Source organism: Alosa pseudoharengus, unplaced genomic scaffold (assembly GCF_046254945.1).
Source record: "Alosa pseudoharengus isolate Yale_2024_CS ecotype anadromous, Long Island Sound unplaced genomic scaffold, YU_APseudo_1.1 YU_APseudo_1.1_scf_10, whole genome shotgun sequence".
NCBI lineage: Eukaryota > Metazoa > Chordata > Actinopteri > Clupeiformes > Clupeidae > Alosa > Alosa pseudoharengus.
The window spans coordinates 19,858,676-19,883,444 of NW_027468565.1; the positions used below are offsets into that span (position 1 = coordinate 19,858,676).

At 44.4% G+C, this 24,769-nt stretch overlaps 1 protein-coding gene across 1 annotated transcript; it reads left to right on the forward strand.

Moving 5' to 3' along the window:
* The first annotated feature begins 8,066 nt into the window (after positions 1-8,066).
* On the forward strand, positions 8,067-9,407 carry gpr22b (G protein-coupled receptor 22b). Its single transcript, XM_076300983.1, has one exon. The coding sequence runs from the start codon at positions 8,067-8,069 to the stop codon at positions 9,405-9,407; it is 1,341 nt and encodes a 446-aa protein (XP_076157098.1).
* The last annotated feature ends 15,362 nt before the right edge of the window (positions 9,408-24,769 follow it).

The window sequence follows — 24,769 nt, forward strand, 5'->3', positions numbered from 1 at the left end:
AGCAATGAATGCTCGGTGGAGACTCGCCCGCCTTTGGACCTTTGCTGGCAGCTGCTTCTCTGAGTCTGGAGGGGGACCAAGCAGGAGCTGGTCTATGGTCAGACGCAAGCATGAGTCCCTAGTCATGACCTCCATTTTTCATGGTCCTTCCACTGAGCTCTTGGCCCCAGCATGCAGAGCGAACCCCCAGGAGGCAATCGGAACGTGACCAGAAACAGCACGGCCACTATCAGGCCATGGCTATAAAGGCCCCCGTTAGGGACGCAGAGGATGCAACAGCCCCCCCCCCCCTCCTTCCTCTCTCCACCCCCCAAAAAGCCTTTTAGCTAGTCCAATTTCATCCAGGGATCCATCTCTTCCCTGACCCTGAAATAAACGATGAAGACTTTTAAATCGACCTGCTGTTCATCCTGGAAATTCAGAGGCTATTCAAAGAGAAAACAAAAATAACAATCTGTTAATAACGCTGGCTTTTCTCCACTAATATTTTCAGCGAGAAATGTGATTAAAAATGATCTTTCTTGGCAAAGTGTGCAGATAATCCTTCGGTAACCCAACTTAAATGTGAAAAAAAGAGAACATCCGTCACCTTGGGGCAAGAAGCAGAAGGGAACTAGGGGAGTGTTTCTGCATGAATCTCAGTCATCCTCATATGCAGATTGTAAAGACGAGCCAATGCGGGAGGTCAACTGAAGGACAAGAAGCTTGAGGTTTATTGAGCGTCCCTTCACCCATCAGAAAAGACTCAAAACAGCCAGATCTGATGACAGATCAGACTGAGGGCAAAATGGTAAAGGGAAAACAGACTTGTCCAAACACACAAATGCAGAGAGAGACAGAGAGAGAGAGAGAGACAGAGAGAGAGAGAGAGAGAGAGAGATGAGAAGAATTCAGGCTGCAGAGGGGAGAACACAGGGATGAATGAGTCATGGGCCAAGCCCCCCTGTCTCTAATTGGGTGATGGCCATATAAAGGGGTAAGAGTCAAGCCAGCAAGTATTAATCACAATGTGAGGCTGTGACACAGGCAAGAATTGGGCCACTTGCTTCATAGCTTTAATCCAGAGACCTAGAGGCCTGTCTTACAAATGTATCAAGTCAAGTCCAGTCAGCTTTTATTGTCATTCTATCATATACAGATGGATACAGAAAGGTAAGGTGTATCCCTCACACTGAAGTACAAGCACAGTTAAAGATGCCATTTTTTGTTTTCTGAGTTTCCAATGTGCTTCAGCTTTTATTACATTTAATACATAATTTCTAGTTTTATTTCCAGTAATCTTCCTTTTCGCGCCTTTATTTGTACATTCACCATGACATTCTGTTTGTCAGGTAGCTTTACCAGACAGAAGATTGAGTTTCAAGCCAGGATATTACCCAATATCCCACAGTGATCAAAAAGTGATTTTAAGTTAGATGGGGCATTATTTATTTATTTATCCTTTATTTTACCAGGTGATGTCCCATTGAGATATTCAAATTTCTTTTACAAGGGAGCCCTGGGGAGGCATGGGGACAGCCATGCTATTGCTGGATGAATCTGGGTACACAACTCCTCTCAACATGAGACATCGTGAAGAGATTTGACAAGCAAGGATGGCCAAGCCAACACTTTTCCAGCATGCTTCAGTTATCTCTCTTTCTCTCTCTCTCTCTCTCTCTCTCGCGTTCTTAATGGTTATAGAGCGTTCATAATGGTTACAGAGCATTCATAATGGTTATAGAGCAAGGCAATGAACATAAATGTAGCTTGTTCAGGCAATTGAAACAACCTGTATGTGGGAGTGAATTTAAACACTGGCATGCAGTCAGGGCCACATGGAGAATGATCTCAAAAAAAGCTTTGAGTTTGGAGAGTGGGACCGTCTCTGAGCCAGGTTGGCTCTGGTGTTTGTTCACTGATGATCCATTACTCCCTCCCTCCCCCCCTCTCTCTCCCTCTCTCCCTTATTCTAATTCCACTTACGTTGCTTCTTAGACTGTTTGAAGCTTAGAATAAAGTGGGCTTTGGGTTAAGCATATTTGGCCACTCAAATATGGGAGTCTATTAGCAACGGGCTAATCTATGGCAAATCGCACACGCTCCAGATTTGGAGAGCAGAAAGCCTGCTGCAGGAGAGAGATAAAAAAAGAGTCTTGCTCTCGAGTCCTCAGGCTTTCTCATTCCACTGTTTGTCATCACATTCCACTGCCATCTGACTTGCTGGTGTGTAGGCAAACACCCATTACATCTGATAAGACCAGGGACCCTTTGCTTTATATGTGTAAATCTAATATAGCTAAAAATCACCCATCCTAGAACAAATCATACAACAATCCAGTGAGAGCCACAAATGTGCACACTTTGCCATTAATTTAAGTGAGATATTGCGAACACTTCTCCTATCTTTATTTGTAATATCTGGCAACCACTCTTACAGCATCTTCAAAGGCAATGAGAATTTTGGGCTACACGACTACTCTTCTAACTTAATTGGTATCCCATTGTACTTGAAGCGATTACATTGGAAGCTAGCCCACAATTTTCCACCACCCAAGGAAGCCAAACACATTTAGGATTTAAACGTTGAGCCCGGCTAAGCACTACAAATTCAACAAAGTCCAAGTCTCCAGACTTGTGCCACTACACGTCTTTTTAGCATATTCACAAGGTTACACGCACTAATGGAAACCACATTTCAGCAATCAACGTTCTTTCATCATCAACCACTCTCCCCTGTCCTCCCTATGCAGACAAAGACATCTTCACACACTCGCACAAAAAAGGCAGAATAAAACAACGCATATCAGACTGCAGAGTCTTGGGACTAGTGAGCAGCCTGGCTGAAATATTAATACTTCTGTGAAATATTAATGGCTTTCTCTACTGAATTCCGACAGAAAAACTGCCTTTTTTGAAGGATGTTTACCACTTTCCAGAGCATGAAAGTGATTCCTTAAGAGCTACCTGCCAGTCGGAGTCACCCTTAAAAGACACACAATAAATACAGACACACACACACACACACACACACACACACACACACACACACACACACACACACACACACACACACACACACACACACATTAAAGTACTTACAGGCAACTACCTTACATGTATTGCAGTATTTTGTTTCTAACACCATGATAAAATGCTGCAATAACATTTTTACCAATACTGGTTATTGTGTAGAATTTGATATTTCTTGTGCGAGGGATTGTTGTGTGTGACACAAATGAGCCCCAGCAGACTCTTCCCATGCGATTCATATGAAGTTAATTTTTTTAATGTGAGACATCTATCTGCCCTTCACAAATAGGAGGACAGCCATGGCTTTGTCTGAATGAATATGACAGCTTATCATCTACAGTACATTTTGAATAACAAAAAAACATGCTGATGGGAGGTTAGTTGCGTTCCATGTAAGGCCTTCTCTGCCCAACTGTCTAGAAGATACCCCAGTGCACAGTCTCCACTCAGCACAATGATGATGTTGCGCTGCACAATAACTGCAGAGGTTACTGCAGACAGATACTGGAACATATGATGGTCAGATATCCTGCTCCATGGCCATCACTACCACCACCACCACTCCCCACCACCACCCCCCTCACCCCCCCCCCCCAGCTATCTTGCTCCATGGCCACCTCCACCACCCCCCCCCCCCCAACACACACACTCCTCCAGCACCACCCCACACACACATCACATCACTGTCCCCTCTGAAGGAAGATGCCCCCTGGCTCTTATCACACCTGGCAAATGAGGCAAACAAAACAAATGGAGGGTGACCATTCCCTCTGTAATCTGACAGCGGCATGTAATTGAAGCTATCAATCAGGGGCCATTCTCCGCCTCTTACACAGCAGCAAGGAAGGAGGGAAAAAAGAAAACGCGTCTTAGAATCTCTTCATCAGTGCTCTCCGAGTCTTATCTCCATCCTCTCCTTCACCCACTACCCCCCTCCCACCCCCCCCCACACACACACACCACCACCCCACCTCTCCCCACGAGACCCATGCGGGCTGAGATTCATTTTTATAACACTATCAAGCATCAATAAGTAATGCCATGATGTCCACAGCCATTTCTCCCACTGTCTGCACCCTTGGCTAATATTGGGATACTAACGGACCCAAAAAGAGCACAGAACCCCACCACCACTCCCCCACCCCAACCCGAATCACACCTCCCTGATTACAGTATCATCTCGCCATGGATACAGCTCCCTTAAACCAACACGCGGAGGACATCCAGAACCCAGAGAGGAGGTGAAGACGGGATGGTGTGTGTGTGTGTGTGGGGGGGGGGGGGGGGGGTACGGCTCCTGGGCAGAGAGGAAAGGGTTAAGCCTATTACAGGAGACCAATCAGGGCAGCAGGGAGCACCGCAACTCGCCGCAGTGAGGAAGAGAGAGCGAGAGGGGAGGAGGAGAGTAGAAAGAGAGAGGGGAGGAGAGAGAGAGTGTTGGAGTAGGACTGTTTGCACGCGCTGCACAGCACAGCTAAGAGAGCGCAACAGAGACAGAGGGAGCTGGGCTTCACAGTCAACGGGAGGACTGCAATCGCATGAGAGGGAAAAAAGTGGGATGGTCCGATTCTGCCACAGGACAGCCCATGGTTGCATGTTCCATCTCTTATTTTCTCTCTCTCTTTTTACTGCCTCTGGATTGCGGGATGCATTGATTTTGGGATGTTAAATGACCCCTTGTTTCACTGCCAATGACATTCAACAATTCCTTCCTCACACACATCCGCTGTGGCGCACTGGGAGTACAGCGTGCTTATACTTCTGGATTTCACTGGGTCTTTGGGACGTCTTCAAACAGGAGAAAAGCCCACTGGAGCCAGGAGACCAAACTGTTTCTGGAGCAGAGCTGAATTTCATTAGCAGGACCAGGCGATTAGTTAGGGCTACTGAAGCCAGAGGGGTTTGTTTGACAGTTGTGTGCAGACACACTCTCGCCTTCCTTCTTACTGCATGGGTAAACACTGAGAAGAAGAAAGATTTGGAGCAGCATGAGGTATGTGTGTGCACAGGAGCGCTTTGTGAAAATGGAAAATGCAAATAACACGCTGTGAGAAATAAGCATGTCTGTGTCTATGGCAAACATTCATCAAGAATTCAACACATTCAACACATACTGTACCTAAATACATGCAATCACCATAGTGTCTTTCAGGGACAGTGGTCACTAAATGCAGAGCAAATGTTAAAGACTCATAGAGTGAAGTAAACATAGAGTATTTCTTTTGACATATGCACAGTAAAAATCAGTTGGATTAGATTTCGATTCTGACATCTGGACAGAATATCTCCCAGTGGCCTCCAAAAATGCACACACATTCTGCACCTGCTGTTCCATCCTGTTTTTAATCAGTCACCACAGCGGAGCTGAGCCCTGTCGCTACTTTTCTGTGTCCGCCCGTGGCTTGGACGCGACTCGGACGCGGCTCAGACTCAGTGGTGTTCTCAGCGCTCTAGCGGTGCGCTACCAGAGGTGACGGAGCGCTGCGGCTCGGGCTGACAGCCTGCCTGCCTGCCGACCACTTGCTCCTGCGGTCACCAGTCTTGAGTGAGGGCAGCTGAGAGCAGTGTGCGTGTGTGTGTGTGTGTGTGTGTGTGTGCAGCACTGCATCCGTCCTGAGGGGTTTTTAAAATGTTCTGTGGGAGAGGCGGTACAGAAGTGTTGTAGTGCAGCTCTACATACAGTATACAAAACCATCACATCTGCGGGACCTTTGGACGCCTTGATATTCTTGCCTAAATTGCAGTTTCCTGTCCTGTTTCTGTCACCCAGAAGCTTTATCAACCTTTGGCCTTTACCATAACTTCTTGACTTTGGAAGAAATAACCTGTTCTTTACTATGGTTCTTTATGTGCTTGTGCACCTAATCGTGTCTCTAATGTTTTCATTCCATTCTTCCACCAAATAGATTCCAGAGGTTCACATCCCTCAAACACACACACTCACTCACTCACACAAATACTGTATGCACACAGTCCCTTTTCGAAAATTAAAGGAATGTGTTTAGGCATTGAATGGCAGTCACTATATTTAAAAGTTGCTGTAGCACGATGCCTGGTTGGTTGTGATGGATGGTTGTTTAGCTTCGCCTCAGACCCCATCTCGTGTGTTTCCTCTCCCTGCAGAGCGGCTGTGCGGAGACCGGAGCGAGCGACGGCCTGACGTGGGGATAGCGTGGACCCAGGACTGCTGCTCTCGCCCTGCCTCCCTCGAGGGCTTCGCCCCAGCATAAATCAGTCGACAGCGTCTCTTCCGCCAGCAGCGACACCCCCCACTAGCCAGCCCCCCCCAGCTCCCCAGGGAAGGCCGCTGGCTAATGGGCTCTTATTTTCCCTCACAGGCCAACGACCTTCAAGTGAAACACTGAGCCAATCGCTCAAAAACGCAGACGACAATAACGGGCGCCCAAGTATTACTTTTGCACGCAAACCAACTTGTTCCCACAAACACACACACACACACACACACACACACACACACCACTGAAGGCGAAATATAAAAGTATTAGCTGAGCCTTCATGGGCTTCAGCGGCAGTGGAATGCTGGCTCAAAGGGATGGATGTTGTTGTGTTTTGTAGTGGATGTTAGTGGACTAGCCGCAGCTCCCCTGACCGCTGAGGTGACCTGTAAGGATGGTTGGAGGTGACCTCCGGGAAGCTTAAAGGTCATCTACAACAACGAGACCCCCAGAGAGAGAGAGAGAGAGAGGGAGGAAAAGAGATGCCCATCCCTCAGACTCACTGACCCCACCGGCTTAGTTACCGGCCAGACCGGTGTCAACGCCGGCCTGCCATAGAAAATCAATGAGGATTTAATTGTCGTGCACTGTGATAAAAATCCAAATGACCACCGGAGTAGCTGCTGGCGGACCTGCGGCTAAGAATCTCAGATACGGCTCTGTGCTGTCTTTTGATAATGGTGCTACCACAGGAGGATTAATTGTTTATTGAGGGGCTGAAGTAAACACCATAAAGCATCGGTGTTTGCACTGAACAGCGAATGGGTCTATCTGGCTGAGGACCACAGTCAATATCTCCCCGTAACCGCCTAATGCTTTATGGGGGAAGAGAATCTGACCTTTGCTGTTGTGTGTACTTTCTGAAAGCCCTGTCATTGGGGGAATTACAAATATCATAAACAGTGGACGGACTGGGTAGTGCCCGGTCAAGGTGCTTATCTGCTTTTACTTTCCTCATCATCTATTACAATCAAAAAGAAGGAGAGAATGTGAGAAAAAGAGAAAAAAAGAAGAAAAGTGCTCTTGGAATAGGAGCCTACTGATGTTTTCTATTGAGTGAAGAGTGACCAGATGCTGGTTGCATTGCGAACAGGTGTACCACTGAGCGGAGTACAGGTGGTGTGTCGTTCCCCTGAAGAGGCCATGCTGGAATTAGATAACCCAGCTGGATCCTGTCAAGACGTCTGTGGCCCACACACCAAGCCCTGGGGTGTAGACTGAGCCCAGGGGAAGGGTGAGTGAGTGTGTGTGCATGTGTGTGTTCATGTGTGTGTTCATGTGTGTGTGTATGTGTGTGTGTGTGTGTGTGTGTGTGTGTGTGTGTGTGTGTGTGTGTGGCAATGTAAATGCCAGCGTACCAGCAGGCTTTATAAATACATGAGATTAATGTACCAGTCTGGATAGAATTCATATATTCATATCACAAAAAGAAAACCTAATGTGTTGAGAGGAAACTAACAAACATGCACTTGATAATATACTACAAAGCTAAAAACATGCAGATTGACAACAGCCCCACCATCAGGCTGTTTGCTGCAACTACACACTCATATCAGATCCGCTTATTGGCAACCAGGTGACAAGATCTACCTGAGATATATGAGAGATCAATACAGGTGGAATTGGAAGGAGATAAACCATGTTTTCTGACAGGCAAGAATTATCTTTTCTTGTGATTTTCGTCCTGCTCTACTAGGCACCCATCGACAAATTTCTCCCTATGCCACCACAACAAAGTATATCAAGCATAGCTGACTTAAGACGCTCTGTGAGTGTGTCCTAACCTGAGCTCCCCACTCTCTGTCCCGTCATAGGATAATGCATATTCCTCCTGTGCTGGAAGAAGCCACCATGAGCAACGTCACTGTGCACGACAACACTGAGTCCGTTGTCAGTCCCAACATGAACCTGGCCGCGAGCGCCAGCTACCCCGTCAGCTTCCAGGTGTCGCTGACGGGCTTCCTGATGCTGGAGATCGTGCTGGGTCTGAGCAGCAACCTGACCGTGCTGGCCCTCTACTGCATGAAGTCCAACCTGGTCAACTCTGTCAGCAACATTGTCACCATGAACCTGCACGTGCTGGACGTCATCGTGTGCCTGTGCTGCATCCCACTGACCATCGCCGTGGTGCTGCTCTCGCTGGAGGGGGACGTGGAGCTGGTGGGCTGCTTCCACGAGGCCTGCGTCTCCTTCGCCAGCGTGGCCACGGCCGCCAACGTGCTGGCCATCACGCTGGACCGCTACGACATCTCTGTCAAGCCGGCCAACCGCGTGCTGACCATGGGCCGCGCCGTGGCACTGCTGGGGGCCATCTGGGTGCTGTCCTTCCTCAGCTTCCTGGTGCCCTTTGTGGAGGTGGGCTTCTTCGGGCCCGAGCCGCAGCCAGATCGGAACCAGACGGCAGCCGCGGCGACGACAGTGGACACGAGTGACCAGGACTACGCGACACTGGGCCTGTACTACCACCTGTTGGCCCAGATCCCCATCTTCATCTTCACGGCCGTGGTGATGCTAGTGACCTACTACAAGATCCTGCAGGCGCTCAACATCCGCATTGGCACACGCTTCCACAACTCGCAGAAGAAGAAGAAGTCGCGGCGGAAAAAGAACATCTCACTGATGGCCACGTCCCAGCAGACGGCGCAGACGCCGCAGCCCGAGCCCACCGACGCCTCACAGAGCAGCGGCTACCGCATGCCTGCGCTGGGCATGCGCACGTCGGTGTCGGTCATCATCGCGCTGCGGCGTGCCGTGAAGCGGCACCGAGAGCGACGGGAGCGACAGCGGCGCGTCTTCCGCATGTCGCTGCTCATCATCTCCACCTTCCTGCTGTGCTGGACGCCCATCACGGTGCTCAACGCGATCATCCTCAGCTCCGGGCTCAGCCAGCTGACCCTCAAGCTGCGGCTGGGCTTCCTGGTCATGGCCTACGGCACCACTATCTTCCACCCGCTGCTCTACGCCTTCACCAGGCAGAAGTTCCAGAAGGTGCTCAAGAGCAAGATGAAGAAGCGCGTGGTGTCCATCATCGAGTCAGATCCGCTGCCCAACAACGCAGTCATCCGCAACTCGTGGATCGACCCCAAGAAGAACAAAAAAGTGACGTTCGAGGACCACGAGGCCAGGCAGAAATGCTTGTCCTCAGAGGACATGGATTGAGTGCAGACGGACATTACACACACTCTCTGCTTTCAAAAACTGACCGACACTAACAGTGTTCTCATCAGGAAACATTCACAAAAGGGAAGACATTTATCTAAAAGGTGTCATGCAAATACGTGTGTATCTAAAGTGTAAAAGAGAAATAGACAGATAATTTATTACTATTTATTCTGACTTTATGACAGAGTATGGTAGACTTCATAGAGTCGTTCTATAATTTATGCTGTAGATAATGCATGGCTTTTTGTAACTCTAGACATCTACTTTGTGTACATAGACTATTTGTATATCATGAATAAATACATATATTAGGACTGTAAGTGATGTAATATCTGTACATTTATAATATATTTGTTCTAAATGAACCTGCTTGGTTGTTTTATCAGATGGTGTTTCACTGTTTCTTCCCCTGCCTTGTCAACCCTGTGGCCCTGCGTACTCCAAACTACAGCGGATCCATAACAGATGAGACAGAGACATTAGTTATCGTGTCAGTCAGTCTCCATCACGGAGACCTCTTGGGACTGTAGCTTCTCTGCTCCAAGCCTCGCCAAGGTCAAGAGTTCATCGAAAGATGGCCGCCTGTCTTGATGAGAGTGGGAAAAGCAAGCTAAGGGAGAGAGAGAGAGAGAGGTGGAATAACATTAGGTTTGAAGAAGAGACAGAGGTGGGATAACATGTGGCTTGAAGAAGAGAGAGGAGACAGTGCCCTTAGGCAAAGCTAAATCATCCTCTGTATAATTCACGCTTCTGCTGAGACAGAGACTTTAGCAAGACAGAGAGAAATGCATCTGCTTTCACTAAAAAAGTGCACTGCAGGAAACTTTAGTGGATGTGGACAAAGAGCGACTATTCCTCATGCCCACAACAGTGTTAGGGCATCTGCTACACTCTCTCAGTGTTAGGGCATCTGCTTCATTCTCTCAGTGTTAAGGCATCTGCTACACTCTCTCAGTGTTAGGGCATCTGCTACACTCTCAGTGTTAGGGCATCTGCTACTCTCAGGTATACTGGGTCTATCCGTGGGTATGAGCCACCATCAGTTTTGATCTCTGTGGGCTAAAATCCCACATATAATGTTCTCAGTCACAACCCCCATACCTATTAACTGCAGTGAGCACCTAATGCATCAACAGCTGCTACCGTCTGCCACAGCCCCATGTCAGAAGGGGGTAATTCACTTGTAATTTATTGGTATCACAACAACATGCACATCATGTCAGACAGTTACTGTATACGGGGGAGAGAGCCCAGCAGGGGGCTTTTACAGAACTGGTGTGAATTTCCCTGCACATCAAACATCGATCAAAATTGTTTCTGTCACTGGAACGTTAGTCTCCCAGGCCAAAGTCGCATGATGTCACCCAGAAGCTTACAGAGCCGCTGTATGTTTATTCACACGTTAAATGGGACTTGAAGCTACTTGCACAGAGAGGCATCAGTACATTTATGTATATTTACTGTAATAACTCCAGGTTTGTTTTTTACCAAAACATTTTATCTAGATATGGAGTTATAGGACTCCTCTTTGTTTCCTGTTACATTCAAGCTTCTCTGTGTTAAATTGTCATGCAAAACATGCCAGAAAGAAAAATGGCCTGGCAATGTCTAACGTTGAATGTCTTAGTTCACTTTCCATGGTATTTCTGAAAAAAGGTCAACTAGAATAGCATATTGTGTAAGTTATGAAAGTAGACCATAAGTGGACATGTCTGTTGATGTTTAAACCGAAGGAAGATGAGGGGGCTGATTCATGATATTTACACAGAGTTTCATATACCCAAATCCTCATGTGTACACAGTGGACGCAAAACAAGTCCACATAATTCAACAAAAGCATGCTGAAGAGACAAACTCCTAACTCTGAGAGATGTTCGGTTTACTCTAGGTCTGCGGCACAGTTAACACTTGGGAGGAGGTCTGGAGCACCATTATGTAATGCTGGTCAAGGGGCCATGCTTTGCAGCTGTGCAGAGATCTGATTTAGGAATATTGATGGCGGCTGCTTTATGACCGTGCTGTAAAGCAGAGCGAGGATGCCTCTCTGCCCCGGGGCCAGAGCCGTGATTACAAGTGGGGATGGGAGTGGCGCCAGGGACGGGCTGGCAGTAGCAGCAGCAGCAAGGGGGGAGGGAGAGACACGCCAGCCTGACAAGAGCTCCACTGCTGTGACAGATCCTCAAACATGCCTGCTAGTTGTTTTTGTTGTTGTTGTCTCTTTTCTGTGCTGTTCACTGCCAGCCTGAAACGATCCGAAATGTGTGGAGGAGGACTAGTATCCATCTTCCTATTGTTCTGGCTTCAAAATGACCCCCCACCCCCCCTCTTTCAAGGCCTTAATTGCTACTGGTGCAGCATGATGTAATGCTATAAACTGATTAATTATCTGATTTCAGTCTGACTTCCTCTTACAGCCTATTAGGCTGATGTCCCACATCAGTTCATTCTCATTCCCAGTTTTGGTTCAAGCATCGCATTACATTTTGGTCAAAGTGGAAATACACTAAATGCAAGCTGAGTGGGAAAACCTTTTCACCTTGTCTGTTGCCGAGACGCCATTTTCCACAGATATTCTCATCCTGCAGAAATGATTGATCAAGTTTGCATGATCCTCAGAAGCAAGCCTTTATTGCTTACTCAGCATATATACATTGTGTGATTGTATAAAGCCATTACTGCAAACCTGATGCACATTAATATTGCTGCTTATTTTGTATAGTATTAAGGGTTAGTTATATAGGTTAACCTTAACCGTATAGGCAAACATATTGTTTTCTAGTTTGGCAAAGAAACACATTGGTTCTTATTATAAATATGCAGTTAAAGGAAAGATATTAACATCACACTGTAGACCACCGAAATATCAGCTGACCAAAAGTTGTATGGTGCAACGGCACATGGCTATCTTTTCCCAGTTGTTCATTTGGGCATTTGATGTTGTATTAAAAAAAAACACCATTTCTCATTTCCACTCTCCCTGCTCAAACTGCTGCCAAAAGATGTGAACATAACTGACTCCTACATGAGCGATGTATAATTTGTATTCCAAACCTGTCAATCACATGAAAAAAGGTCCCAATCTTATGATTGGACTGAAATAAAGTCCAGCCCCTGAGGTCTTGAAAACTATTATTGAGTTCCAATGAGATTTGGTCCAAACAAAAAAAGTTATCTCAGCAGTCCAAACTTTTAATTACATGCCACACACAGACAAGTTAGAATGGATGACAGCTACCATGCACCTCTCGAGCTCGTCAAAAGACCAGAGGGAGGGGGGAAAAAACTTTATTTATCAGTCAAAGAGACATCAATATGTCTCCTGGAGTAGAGTTGGCTGTGGAATGCTCTCAGTATTCACAGACACACCTCCTCTTTTCTCAACCACGTCTGCCTGCGGCCAACCCAGACCAAGGAGGCTTGACGATGCATTCAGCCTAGCAATGTGCAAAATGTAACCTGACCCTGACTGTTCACTCTAATGCAAAATGATAGTCAATCAGGCCGTGTGTTGAGAGCTGCACCTAAAATAGAAAGAAAAGATCAGGAAGCCAATCGCTGCCTTGAGAGTCTCATTTCATCTCTGTAGAATAATTTGAGAGGATGAGGCCGTATCTGTTGTGTTGCCTGCTGCTTCTCTTTCCAGAACCAGGTTGCTTTATTCGTAATTTCCTGCACACCTAGACCTTATATGAGAATGTTTTTCCCTCAAGAGAGTCGTCATATTTTGAGAATTCACTCTAAATTGACTCTCTGTTCAATCACATTTTTTTTTCTGCCAGGAAGATATTGTTCTCTCTCATGTCCTTCAATATGAGGACAGATTCCTGGTTCTCTGAATAAAATCCCATCATCCCTCTTTCTATCTTTCCCCCTCTCTCTCTCAGCCAGAGGATAAAAGACTGGGAAATCATATTATGCCAGCCACATTGGCTGTTTCTATTGTATTAAGCTAGCACACACTCTGCTGTAATTTCGCCATAATGGAGGATAGGGAAAAGAATTGAGTGTAGCATGGTTTGATTGTGTAATACCAAGGACTTGACACCTCAAGGAATTGGGAAAAAAAACATTAAAATATCTAGTGTTTCTCTTTCAGATTGAACAATTCAATGAGTAAATCACCACTCTGCAGTTTCATAATGTGTGCTACTGCCTGTCAAGTGTCATTTGAAATGTCAAAAAGGAAGTTGCTTTTGTTACCAATCACTGCCTGCAGATACTAGATACACCCACACAGTCTAATGAATGACTGTAGTCAAAAACTGAAGCTTGCTATTTGGGATGTAAGCAAAAATACTGTAAGCACTCCATTGCTGAACCCAGACAGGCCAGATATCTTAATAAGTACAAGGTCATGAATTCTTTTGACCCCTTGACCTCAAGGACACTGATGAATACCCTCATAGGATGCCTGACTGTGAGTCGAAACGGATCAATAACCTGTTAATCAGATGTGAATTAATACAGCTGACGCTCATTAATCACCTTTAGCAAACAGTCAGGCGATGACAACAGCCAGTTGTTTTTGTCTCAGCTGCCGCAGAACAGAAAAGCGAAGGACACCAGCGACAGTCCACGCTTGTGTGCCTTGCATGCGTCAGGCTGATTGCTTTATCAGGAGCTGACAGAGAGCGTGCTGCTGGGGCGGAGGGAGGAACGCGGAGCCGTGCCACCAGCTCCACGGAGCACACGCGCTTCCCCCTCGCAAAAACGCGTCCGCGTGCTGCCTGCCACACGCTGGCCCGCTATCTCCCACAACAGATACAGGGAGGGGTCGGGGAACGAACGACAACATTCAAATGCTGGCGCAGCTACACTTTCACATTAGCAGAGTCCAGAGAGGTCCTTGCATTGTCTAAATGCAGCGTTGTGTCCATCATGCATCAATATGGCCGCTGATAGTGTAGGGGGTGAGGAGCTGCCATGCAGGAGGCATGTGGGTTCGATTCCTGTCTGCCACTGTCCTTGAGCATGGCAGTTAACCCTCATTTGCTCCGAGGAGACTGGCCCTGTTATTATAGACATCTGTAAGTCACTTTGGATAGTTGCATCAGCCATATCAAATAAATAATAATAATATAATAATAATAATAATAACTAGATGTACCGCAGAGCGGTACAAAATATGACCGCCGCCCAGTCCAGCACATTTTTTCCACAAAAAGAAATCACGCTGAAAGGCCTATATGATTCTAACTGTCTCACTAAATTGCATTATCCACACTCAATTCTCACTGGTATCTGCTAGACAACAAGTACCAAAACATGATTAGTTCATAGATTTTACATGTAAAATTCATTTTATACAACCCCACCTCCATCTTGCCTGTTCATAATTATGAGAAATTCTTGATTGTTTGTGTTATGTTTATGTTATGTGTGTGGGTGTGTGTGTGTGTGTGAGTGTGTGTGTGTGTGTGTGTGTGTGTGTGTGTGTGTGTGTGTGTGTGTGTGTGCGTGCCTGCGTATGTGCCTGTGCATGGAAGCGTACATATGTCTACTGTGTGAGTATGTGTCATGATTACTGTGAATGTGTGTGTGTGTGTGTATCTGTTTGTGCACATGTGTGCACATGAACTGGGCTAACATGACCCCTGGAGGCAAATATACGGAAAAAATGGTCATCCTAGGCCCTACAGTTCTCAAGATATTCACAGAGAACTGTGTCTGGCCTACCCTCCTTTCGGGGGGTCCAGTCCAGCGGGGGGGCTACAGATCAAAACGAAAAATGACAGTTCCATGCTATCCATGTGGGGGTACATGCCCACCAAGTTGTGTGTACCCCGGTCTTTCAGTGTCCCGGGAATCCTTGTTGGTGTACGTCACTAAATGTACACATAAATTGTTTTATTGTAAGGCCCCGCATGAACGAAAGTACACAAAACTTGGCATGCATTCGGAGGGTGTCATAATGATCCTACACTTTCAATTTCGTGCAGTTTTGACCATGTCAGCCAGAGATATTGTGATGAAAACACCTAATTTTTTGCTTTTTAATTTTTAACTAGGTGGCGCTATACATGAAATAAGTGGTAATGGGATGGGTTGACATGGCCCCTTGAGATCAACATACAAAAAAAAGGTGGACCTCCTAGGCCCTACGGTTCTCGAGATATTCACAGAAAACTGTCTCCGGCCACCTACAGGCCAGTTGGTGTATAGTAACATAAATGAATTTATTGTGTGGCCCCCCATGAACGGAATTCCACGAAACTTGGCGTGCATTTAGAGGGTGTCATAATGATCCTACACTTCCAATTTCGTGCAGTTTTGACTATGTTAGGTCACAGATACCTGCGATTACAACACCTCATTTTTACTTTTTTGTGTTTAACTAGGTGGCGCTATATATGAAATGAGTGGTTATGGAATGGGTTGACATGGCCCCTTGAGATCAACATACAAAACAAAAATGGTCCTCCTAAACCTTACGGTTCTCGAGATATTCACAGAAAACTGTGTCTGCCCTACCCTCCTTTCGGGGGGTGCAGTCCAGCGGGGGGGCTACAGATCAAAACGAAAAACGATGGTTCCATGCTATCCTTATGGGGTTACATGCCCACCAAGTTTCGTCTACCCCGGTCTTTCAGTGTCCCGGGAATCATTGACAGAAATTTGGACATGCGAAAAAGAAAAAAATAAAAAAAAAAAATAAAAAAAAATCTGACTAAACCTATATGACCGCCGCTTCGCTGCGCGGCGGTCATAATAATAATAATAATTAATAGATAGATAAATAGATAGTTGTTATTAAATATATTGAGAATTATTAGACAGTGAAAAGTCAAAATGTGCGCTTTACAGTATGTTTGCTTTTACATTTACATTGTACCTCCAAACTGGCCCTCAATTAAATCAAAATAAGTCTTAAGTATGGCCTTTAATTAAAAAAGTGCCCAATTGTACAAACGTGCTTATTTTACTGTTACTATAGCGCCCCCATGTGTTCAGGCATCAAAAGTACAATTTGGCCCTGACAGGGATCTGCCCTCTCTGTATGCCCTTCTAGTTTGAAGTCATTTAAAGTGGTCTAATGTGATTTAAGTTTGTTTTCTTTCAATTAACAATTTCTTTCAATTAATTTGCACAAGGGTCTGTATAATTAGCTTGCTAGTTTTATACCAAACGGCTTTACTGCTGCTCTAAATGCTTGAAAGACAGTCAGGACTGAATACAGATGCAATAGTTTTGTATGTGAAGAGAGTAAAGACAGACATCCAGTGACAATAGATTAAACAGACTATGACCTTTGACCTTGGTGAGTGCAGAACCAAAACACTAGTGAGCAGATTCTGAGGGCAAGATGGAGAGATCTGGCATCAAGGCGGAGAGCAGAGGAATGAGAGGAAGATCCCCATCTAGAGGAAGCTGATAAAAGAGGCGGAGCATTTGAAGAGAGAGATGTCATGGAGGTATGGGAGATTTAGATGGTGCCAAAGAAAGAGCAGGAAGCAGATGAGGAGGAATGATGGGGGATGTGTCTGCTCATGCTGAGTTGTCATGTACAAACCCAAATCAGAAAAAGTTGGGACGTTGTGTAAAATGCAAATTAAAACAGAATGTGATATTAAAGGACATAGACGACATATCAAATGTTGAAATTGATAAATTTGATTATTTCATGGTAAATATATGCATATAAGTTAAATATCATCAGCACTGGGAAAATAAACTCTGTAAAGATGAACATAGTACCCAAATATCATTATTTATTTCGAGCTATACCTGTTGTTATATACCACTGTCATTTTTAAGGCATTTAATCAAAGAATCTCTCCTTTTATTTGTAATAGTATATCAGCACATATAAGGAAAGATTTTTTTGGAGTGGCAGTGGCGCTGCCCCTGATTGAACAGGCCACAAGCAGTCCACACTCACTCCCTGCTTTACTCTGTGCAGTCCACACCCACTCCCTGCTTAACTCTATGCAGTCCACACCCACTCCCTGCTTTACTCAAGTAGTCCACACTCACTCCCTGCTTTACCCAAGTAGTCCACATTCACTCCCTGCTTTACTCAAGTAGTCCACACCCACTCCCTGCTTTACTCAAGTAGTCCACACCCACTCCCTGCTTTACTCAAGTAGTCCACACTCACTCCCTGCTTTACTCAAGTAGTCCACACTCACTCCCTGCTTTACTCTGTGCAGTCCACACCCACTCCCTGCTTTACTCAAGTAGTCCACACTCACTCCCTGCTTTACTCTGTGCAGTCCACACCCACTCCCTGCTTTACTCAAGTAGTCCACACCCACTTCCTGCTTTACTCAAGTAGTCCACACTCACTCCCTGCTTTACTCAAGTAGTCCACACTCACTCCCTGCTTTACTCAAGTAGTCCACACCCACTCCCTGCTTTACTCTGTGCAGTCCACACCCACTCCCTGCTTTTACGGGTGCTGTTCACAACATAGCATTTGGGAATTATACTTTTGCGAGTTTTGAACAACTATCAAACAAATATGAGCTGACCAATGCTCCCTTTTTCTGCTACTAACAAGTCAGGGAATTTGTACGTAAGAAATTCGCCAATTTCCCAAACACTCCCCCTTTGTCTTGTCTTGACTCTCTGTTAAGGGTCAATTTGTTAAAGAAAGGTAAGATGTCAATGATTTATTCACAGTTAATGGATACACTCAGTCCCTCTGTACCTCATATTTGGGAGCAATGGGAAAATTATATGGGGATCCCACTTTCAGATGAAGAATGGGACATGACTCTGCTTAGGGTCTATTCATCCTCTATTTGTTCAAGACATGCTTTGGTACAATTTAAGGTCCTTTATAGATCGCACTTTTCCAAAGTTAGACTAGCAAAAATATTTCCAACAATAAACCCTGTTTGTGATGACAGGTGCAAGTAGGCCCCGGCTAACATCTACCATGCTGCATGCTATGGTCTTGTCCTAAACTGGCTCTTTCTGGGATTCCTTTTTTGACACATTTTCCAAGTTGTATAAGTGTAATATTGAGCTCTCTCCTACAATTGCCATCTTCGGTATTGCATCATGTTCAGATGGGTCCAGTGTCCCAGCACATCATTGCCTTTCTCTCCTACGTGTCATTCTACATGCAAAATGTGTGTTGTTAAATGGAGATGGAGATGGAGCAAGGCCTGAGTCTCGCCACAAGGTGGACAGGAAAAAGTACAAGCCAAGAGTCCGCAGGAATGGACAGCAAACCAGCCCAATCTATGTTGTGCGGGTCGAACAGTCCACACAAGAGAGAGATCTAGAGGAGGACGTGAGGTGGAAGATCCGACTCGGCTTTAGCCAAAGGGGCCTTACTAACCTGTATGCACATGAAGAGACAGGATCCCACAACAGTGAGGGGGGATTTAGTCAACACACTTCAGACAACAAATTGTGGGAGGATTACGTCTAAGTTAAAAGCATGACTAATTGGCTAACAAATACAAAACATATGCAGTCTCAAATTATCAGTAATTCCATATAAAAAATTGTGTATAATGTGCATAATTATTCATTCATATTTTTTACAGTGAGATCATTATTATGGCAGTTATATTTATATTATGAAATGGATTGTTTCTTTGCTACAGTGTTAAGAAACACACTCCTATCTTATTAAACCCTACATAAACTACATTTCTACTTTAAAATATCATTCTGACAATGTCCAATGTTGACCACAAGGTGTCCACCGAGAGCTATAGAAGGGTGCTAAATTATACAACTGGGTTTTATTCGGCAATGTATTGAGCTCATTGCTCATAGTAGGCTAGGATATTTTTTGCAGTACTTTTTGAAAAAAATGTTAAAATATGTTAAAGTTAATAAAAAGAGCAGGGGAGGATCTGTCATTGGACGAAGCAAAGATGACCCTGTGTGTTGACATGGATTAACCATTCCCACTTTAGATGAGACCCACCACTGTAAAATAATTTTCATTTATATGACGTTGTAACATGTTTTTTATTCGTCAGTTTTTCTTTGGTTTGTCTATTTGTATATCATAGTTTGGATGCTATTAACCTAGCTTACACTGATCTTAGAAGTTTAATCTAAAGTATAGCAGGCTTACAAAAAGGATCGAGTGAGTGACATTTGACTAGGCTCAGTGGCCTCCACTTATGCATCATTAACCATCCTTTTTTCGTTCGCTTTATTAGTCAGTGGGACAGCTGTATGAGGCAACGGGGTCAAAACAGTATGGGTCACATTTAAAGAAGCAGAAATAAGTTAATAGCATCAATTAAAATGAATTACCAACATGTAACCTTCTCCTGGGGCAGGGTTTCGTCCACCGGTTTTAAAAAAGAAATACTTCGTTTCTCTGAGAGATAGCCTAACTTTTATTTGGGCACTGGTAATAAGCTACTGTCGATATGTTTCCTTCAGTTAAGATTAGACAACGCAATGCACATCTTAAAGGCCTAATTGATTCGAAAAGGCAGGAGAAAAGGGGGTTACAGAAACCAGCCTCTTCATAAGACTATTCCTGCGGCACGTACATTTCTTGTGATATTCAATCACATCTCCCGTCATCTTATGCTAAGTTAAATTGTAAACAATTTAGCGGCAAATGTTCCGAAGACTCTGGTAAAATAACTGAGCCTGAATGAATTAAAGGTACAACTGCCAATGCCAATGTGTGTGTGTGTGTGTACTGATGTGTGTGTGTGTGTGTGTGTGTGTGTGTGTGTGTGTTTTCTTTAAAATAATAACATAGCCTACTCCAAGAGTGAAATCCAATGAGAGAGTGAAATTCGGAACTGTTTTTCTGTAAATGCTCTTGATCAAATGAAATGGGTTCAGATAATTAATTAGACAGTTTTGTTTTGCAGGTCTGTTAACGTTGCAGGTCTGTTAACGTTGCAGGTCTGTTAACGTTGCCATAATATGCCATAACGTTATGATATGCCATTGTGTGCCTCCCAATTTTTACTACTTTCTTACCTTTTACATTTTTAATCCTGCCTGCCTCCCTTTTTACCCTACAATGCTCAGTACTTTGAGTACATGATAAAAAGCTCTCTACAAATAAAATGTATTATTCTTATTCTTATTATTTTTACATGGAACCGTTGGTAAAAATGTTCCATTGATTCAGATTCCTCATTTTACATATGTCAAGTATGCTGCTGAAATGGACCACATCGTTGTCAATATTCATGTGTGGCTTAATTTCTCGTTAATTTAGCTTATATTAGATGCACCTGTGTTGGCTTTGTTGCTGTGGCACTTGGGGATCTCACCTGTACGGAGGTTGAGGGACTTGCTAAAATATTTATTGGAAGACGTATCCATTGCCGTCGCCACCATTTACCCCTCAGCGCGTTACAATCTCGGGTTCCAGCCCCATGGTCAAATTTACCAGATACGGTGTGTCCACAAAGAGGGCAAGATGAAACAGCGGTGTGCCAGGCTCGCTGTCCCTGTTTAAAAATGTGCGGAAGAAACAATGAGAACCTGTGGATTGATTTCACTGTAACAATTCCACCTGAAAGGCTGAAACTGGATCCCACTGACTGACTGACAATGCGGGATCAGTTTTTCCAAATAGGCTTTGCGTATGTCTAATTATCAACAGCAGGCAAGTGTACTCATTAAACGAAAAAGAGGAGTATGGGTAAGGGGCAGGACGGCAGGTGCATATATTTGGAAAGGTACAGCACGGCATCATCACACCAGTCTCCACACCGGAGACGCGGGCCCCAAGGAGAAGTGACTTCACTGCGCACTGCTGCACAGGTTGTATGCAATTTTAGGGTTAAAGTTATGACACTACCCTGTCCGTGGTCTTAGTTGAGCGCATGTGGTCAAGAGTAACCGACTGTCTCTGATTGGGCTGTATTTTACCTTCTTAGAGAATTCTTCACGTTTGTTGTTCGTCTATATTTCAGTTTTTATGGAGGAACTGAAACTATATTTTCAGTTTCAATTGTATTCTTGATGGTTTGGTGGTTTGGAACGCAGATTAGGCTACTGGAGCTCCAAGTCGTTCTTTTTGGAAGCGCTTAGAAAGGACTCTTATCCTGCAAATGTAATTGTAGATTGGGCTCAGTATTGACCATCTGGATAGGGTCATCTGATCCTGCCGCAGTCTCTATCTGAGTAAGATGCAGGTTTAACAATATGTCATCTCACGCAAAAAAGTAATCCGCCCATGGGGGCAGGGCAACAAGGCAGGAACCATAATCTGGGGTTCAAAATGCCTCATGATTAACAGGCACAGATATATGTAATTATGGTACATTAATATAAAAGCATGCTGTTTCACATTTGATCAACAATGTAAAACTACGTCTGCCATGATGGAGAGAAAACATGTTTATGTATTTTCCCATATTGTCCGTATCTGTGTATAGCCATAAAGATCACATTTATTTGGGGCAAGATCTTGATTTTAATTCTGAGTGAGACTTCAGAAAGTTTCATTTGGGCTCGTGTCTGCAATGGAGTATGTGACTTCACAAATAACAGAGGCAGAGGAACAGGGAGGGATTATTCTCTTGCCACTGGGGTAAGATGCTTACAAGCTAATTATCTTTCCATGGGCAAATCCCAGTCTTCGCAAAACGAACAGCAGGAGTGTTTGTCACCGGGTCGAAGGATTCCTAGAGCAGTCAAAGTGTATTAGCATTAGCCTGTGCTGCCCAGGACGGGACGTTTTCAACTAGCCTACTGTCCTTCGTAGTGACCGAGGAGGACAGGTGGGCTGCTTACATGAGCATCAACCAGAGATGACTAAATGGTTTATTCCATTTAATTTTTCGGTAAGACGAGCTTGATGTGATTTATATCTGAATGTAAAATGTAGGCCTAGTTGCACACAACGATTTTGTGTTCTACAATGATGGATCATGGATGTATACTGACTTTCTGTTTGTTCTTTCTTACCATGTGTTGTTCTTAAGCACTGCGCGTGTAAGGTGCTGTGATCACAATATCCTCGTTTAATGTTAACAATAAATATTATCACCAGATTACTTTCGGGTAGGTTAAGGCGCTGTACTAATAGTTTAGCTTGTTGAAGCAGACACAAATGGGCTAATGGGACAGGACATAGTTGAGATTAAATGAGTGGGTTAGTCGTGACTCTGGGAATGAGAAGAGTGTGCATATATGTCAGGTTTGCCGGAGAGATAACTTTTCAACATTTATATTAAGCCGTTACATACGTCACTGACCGTACTTCACTGAATCTCTACATCCATAGCGCTGTAGGATATTCCCATGAACCGAGTGGTCATTCCTAATCATTCCTAAAATAACTGAAGTTGGAGGATGAGACTGTAATCACAGACAATGAGATTAAACGAGCTTTGCTGCCATCCTGCTGTGCAGTGAAGAGATGTGAACAGTACATTTTACGTTTAAAAAATTAGGCTATTTTTTTTATCTCTCTTTCGATTAATTACGTCCTTTTTGTAGGCTATGTGTTCTAACTGGAACACCAATGCAGGTGTAGTTTTGCTCCAAGATTTCATCACTCAAGTAGACTCTGCAAACCCAAGTCAACGCCTCTGTTTTGGCGAGCTGTAGAGGCTTTTTGGAGCGGGCTTATTGATTTGTAGCGGAAATGGGAGAATGAGAAGTGCTCAGGGAGACATTTGAACGTCTCAAAAATCACTTAGCGCATAATTTTCGCCCTGGATTCAGTCCAGGCTGTTATCATGGCAGACTGTGAGTGCATTGCTGATGCTCTCATACTGTCTGAAAGCAACTGACAGAGAGTGAAGACCAGACCAGAAGATATCACTAACTTGTCAGCTTAGTCTTTTGAATTGTATGTTGTTGTGGTGTTCAGTATTCATTATTTTCATTATTTTAAGGGAATTGAGCACATGCGTAAAAAGGGGACTCGTTAACACGTGCGCTCTACATTGATACCATGGATGCGAACATCCAGGTTTTTAAAATTGGAATAAGTGCTATTTTAACATCCCCTTACCTGGAACTCTATTTAATGTCTTGTTTTGTGTAGGTCTGTATTGGACTACAGTGAAATCAGTATTTATTACAAAAATGGTGGCAGTGGTCAGGTCACAAGGCTTTTCACAAAAACGTAGAGAATGACATTTTCCAAATGTTGATAATTCGAATGATGAAATCGCATTTGAATATCTAATGATAAGAGCTAGGCATAAGATAAGGAAGTTAGTTCTTTCTGGTTTTACAAGATGCTGGGTTCAGAGAATATGCTTATTTTGGGTTCAGAGAAATACAACCCACTTCTCCCTAATGGTTGAATGGAACTGGATGGTAAGGGTGTTTTGGACTTATCCACAGGTCTGCTGGGCCCGATACACTCTGACTCCTGTTCTGTGTATGGCACTGGTAGAATTCACTGTAAACACACTCAGTCAGTGAATTACCATAGGGCCATAAACAGAGTAGAGAATGAACCACATTATTCTTCTGCCCACACTAACTTCATCTGTGATTCCCCCCCCCCCCCCCATCTTTTTCATCTGTGATTTTTTTTCATATCTGTACCAAAATTATGGAAATGTGTCGGTTTTTGAAACAGTGCTTTATCTCTTCTTAGCCTATTTTGGCACTAGCACATTTTTGCTTTTGTATATATCAGTTGAGCAATTATGTGTAGTGCCAATATAGGACAAGACAGACACACAACTGATATTTTCCACAGAGGTTCAGTGTGAGATGTTCTTTTCCCTCTTTCTTTTGGAATATAATGCATAATTAATATTTTGTCAAGGTTCAATACCTTTAGAAAGTCTACAGAGGGTGACGGATCAATCAGCTAATCTTCTCAGATGTCTTTCACTGCTATGGAGGTCTTTTTTTTTGTTTGCAGCACAGCAGTAACATTAGACCCAAATACTACAATCTGGGAATATCAGTAGGCTATTGAATGTTTTTGTAATGGTTATCATTGAGAGTATGACCAAGTTGTGAAATTGAACGTTTATGTGCATCTTGTATCTGAGCCTATTATTATGAAGACTTCTTGAGACATTTATTGCAGAGTGTAAACACTGAGATGCACCTGACTTATGCAATATATGCAGTAATTTGATGTGGAAGTGTGTACGTATGTGACTGATAAAGCAGCCGTCAGATGGTGTCCAGTGGAAGCGCCTGGCTATATCATCACTCTCCTACAGTGTTTGGCAATGGTAGAACTCACACTGGTGGGCACGATGGATCCGGTGGTTCTAGACTTGCCAACAACTGTTTGAGGGCATGTACCAATCTCCTTGGTGGTGTCACGCGATAGCTATAGCAGGATACACCTGCATTTTGACAGTTGTAGGTTGAAGTTTATGCCTTAATCATTACTTGAGCACTGAGTGAGTGACTTCAGGTGAGGCAGGAAGGGGTGGAGTCTAATGGCCTCCTCTGCACACCTGCGGTCTCAGAGCCACTGT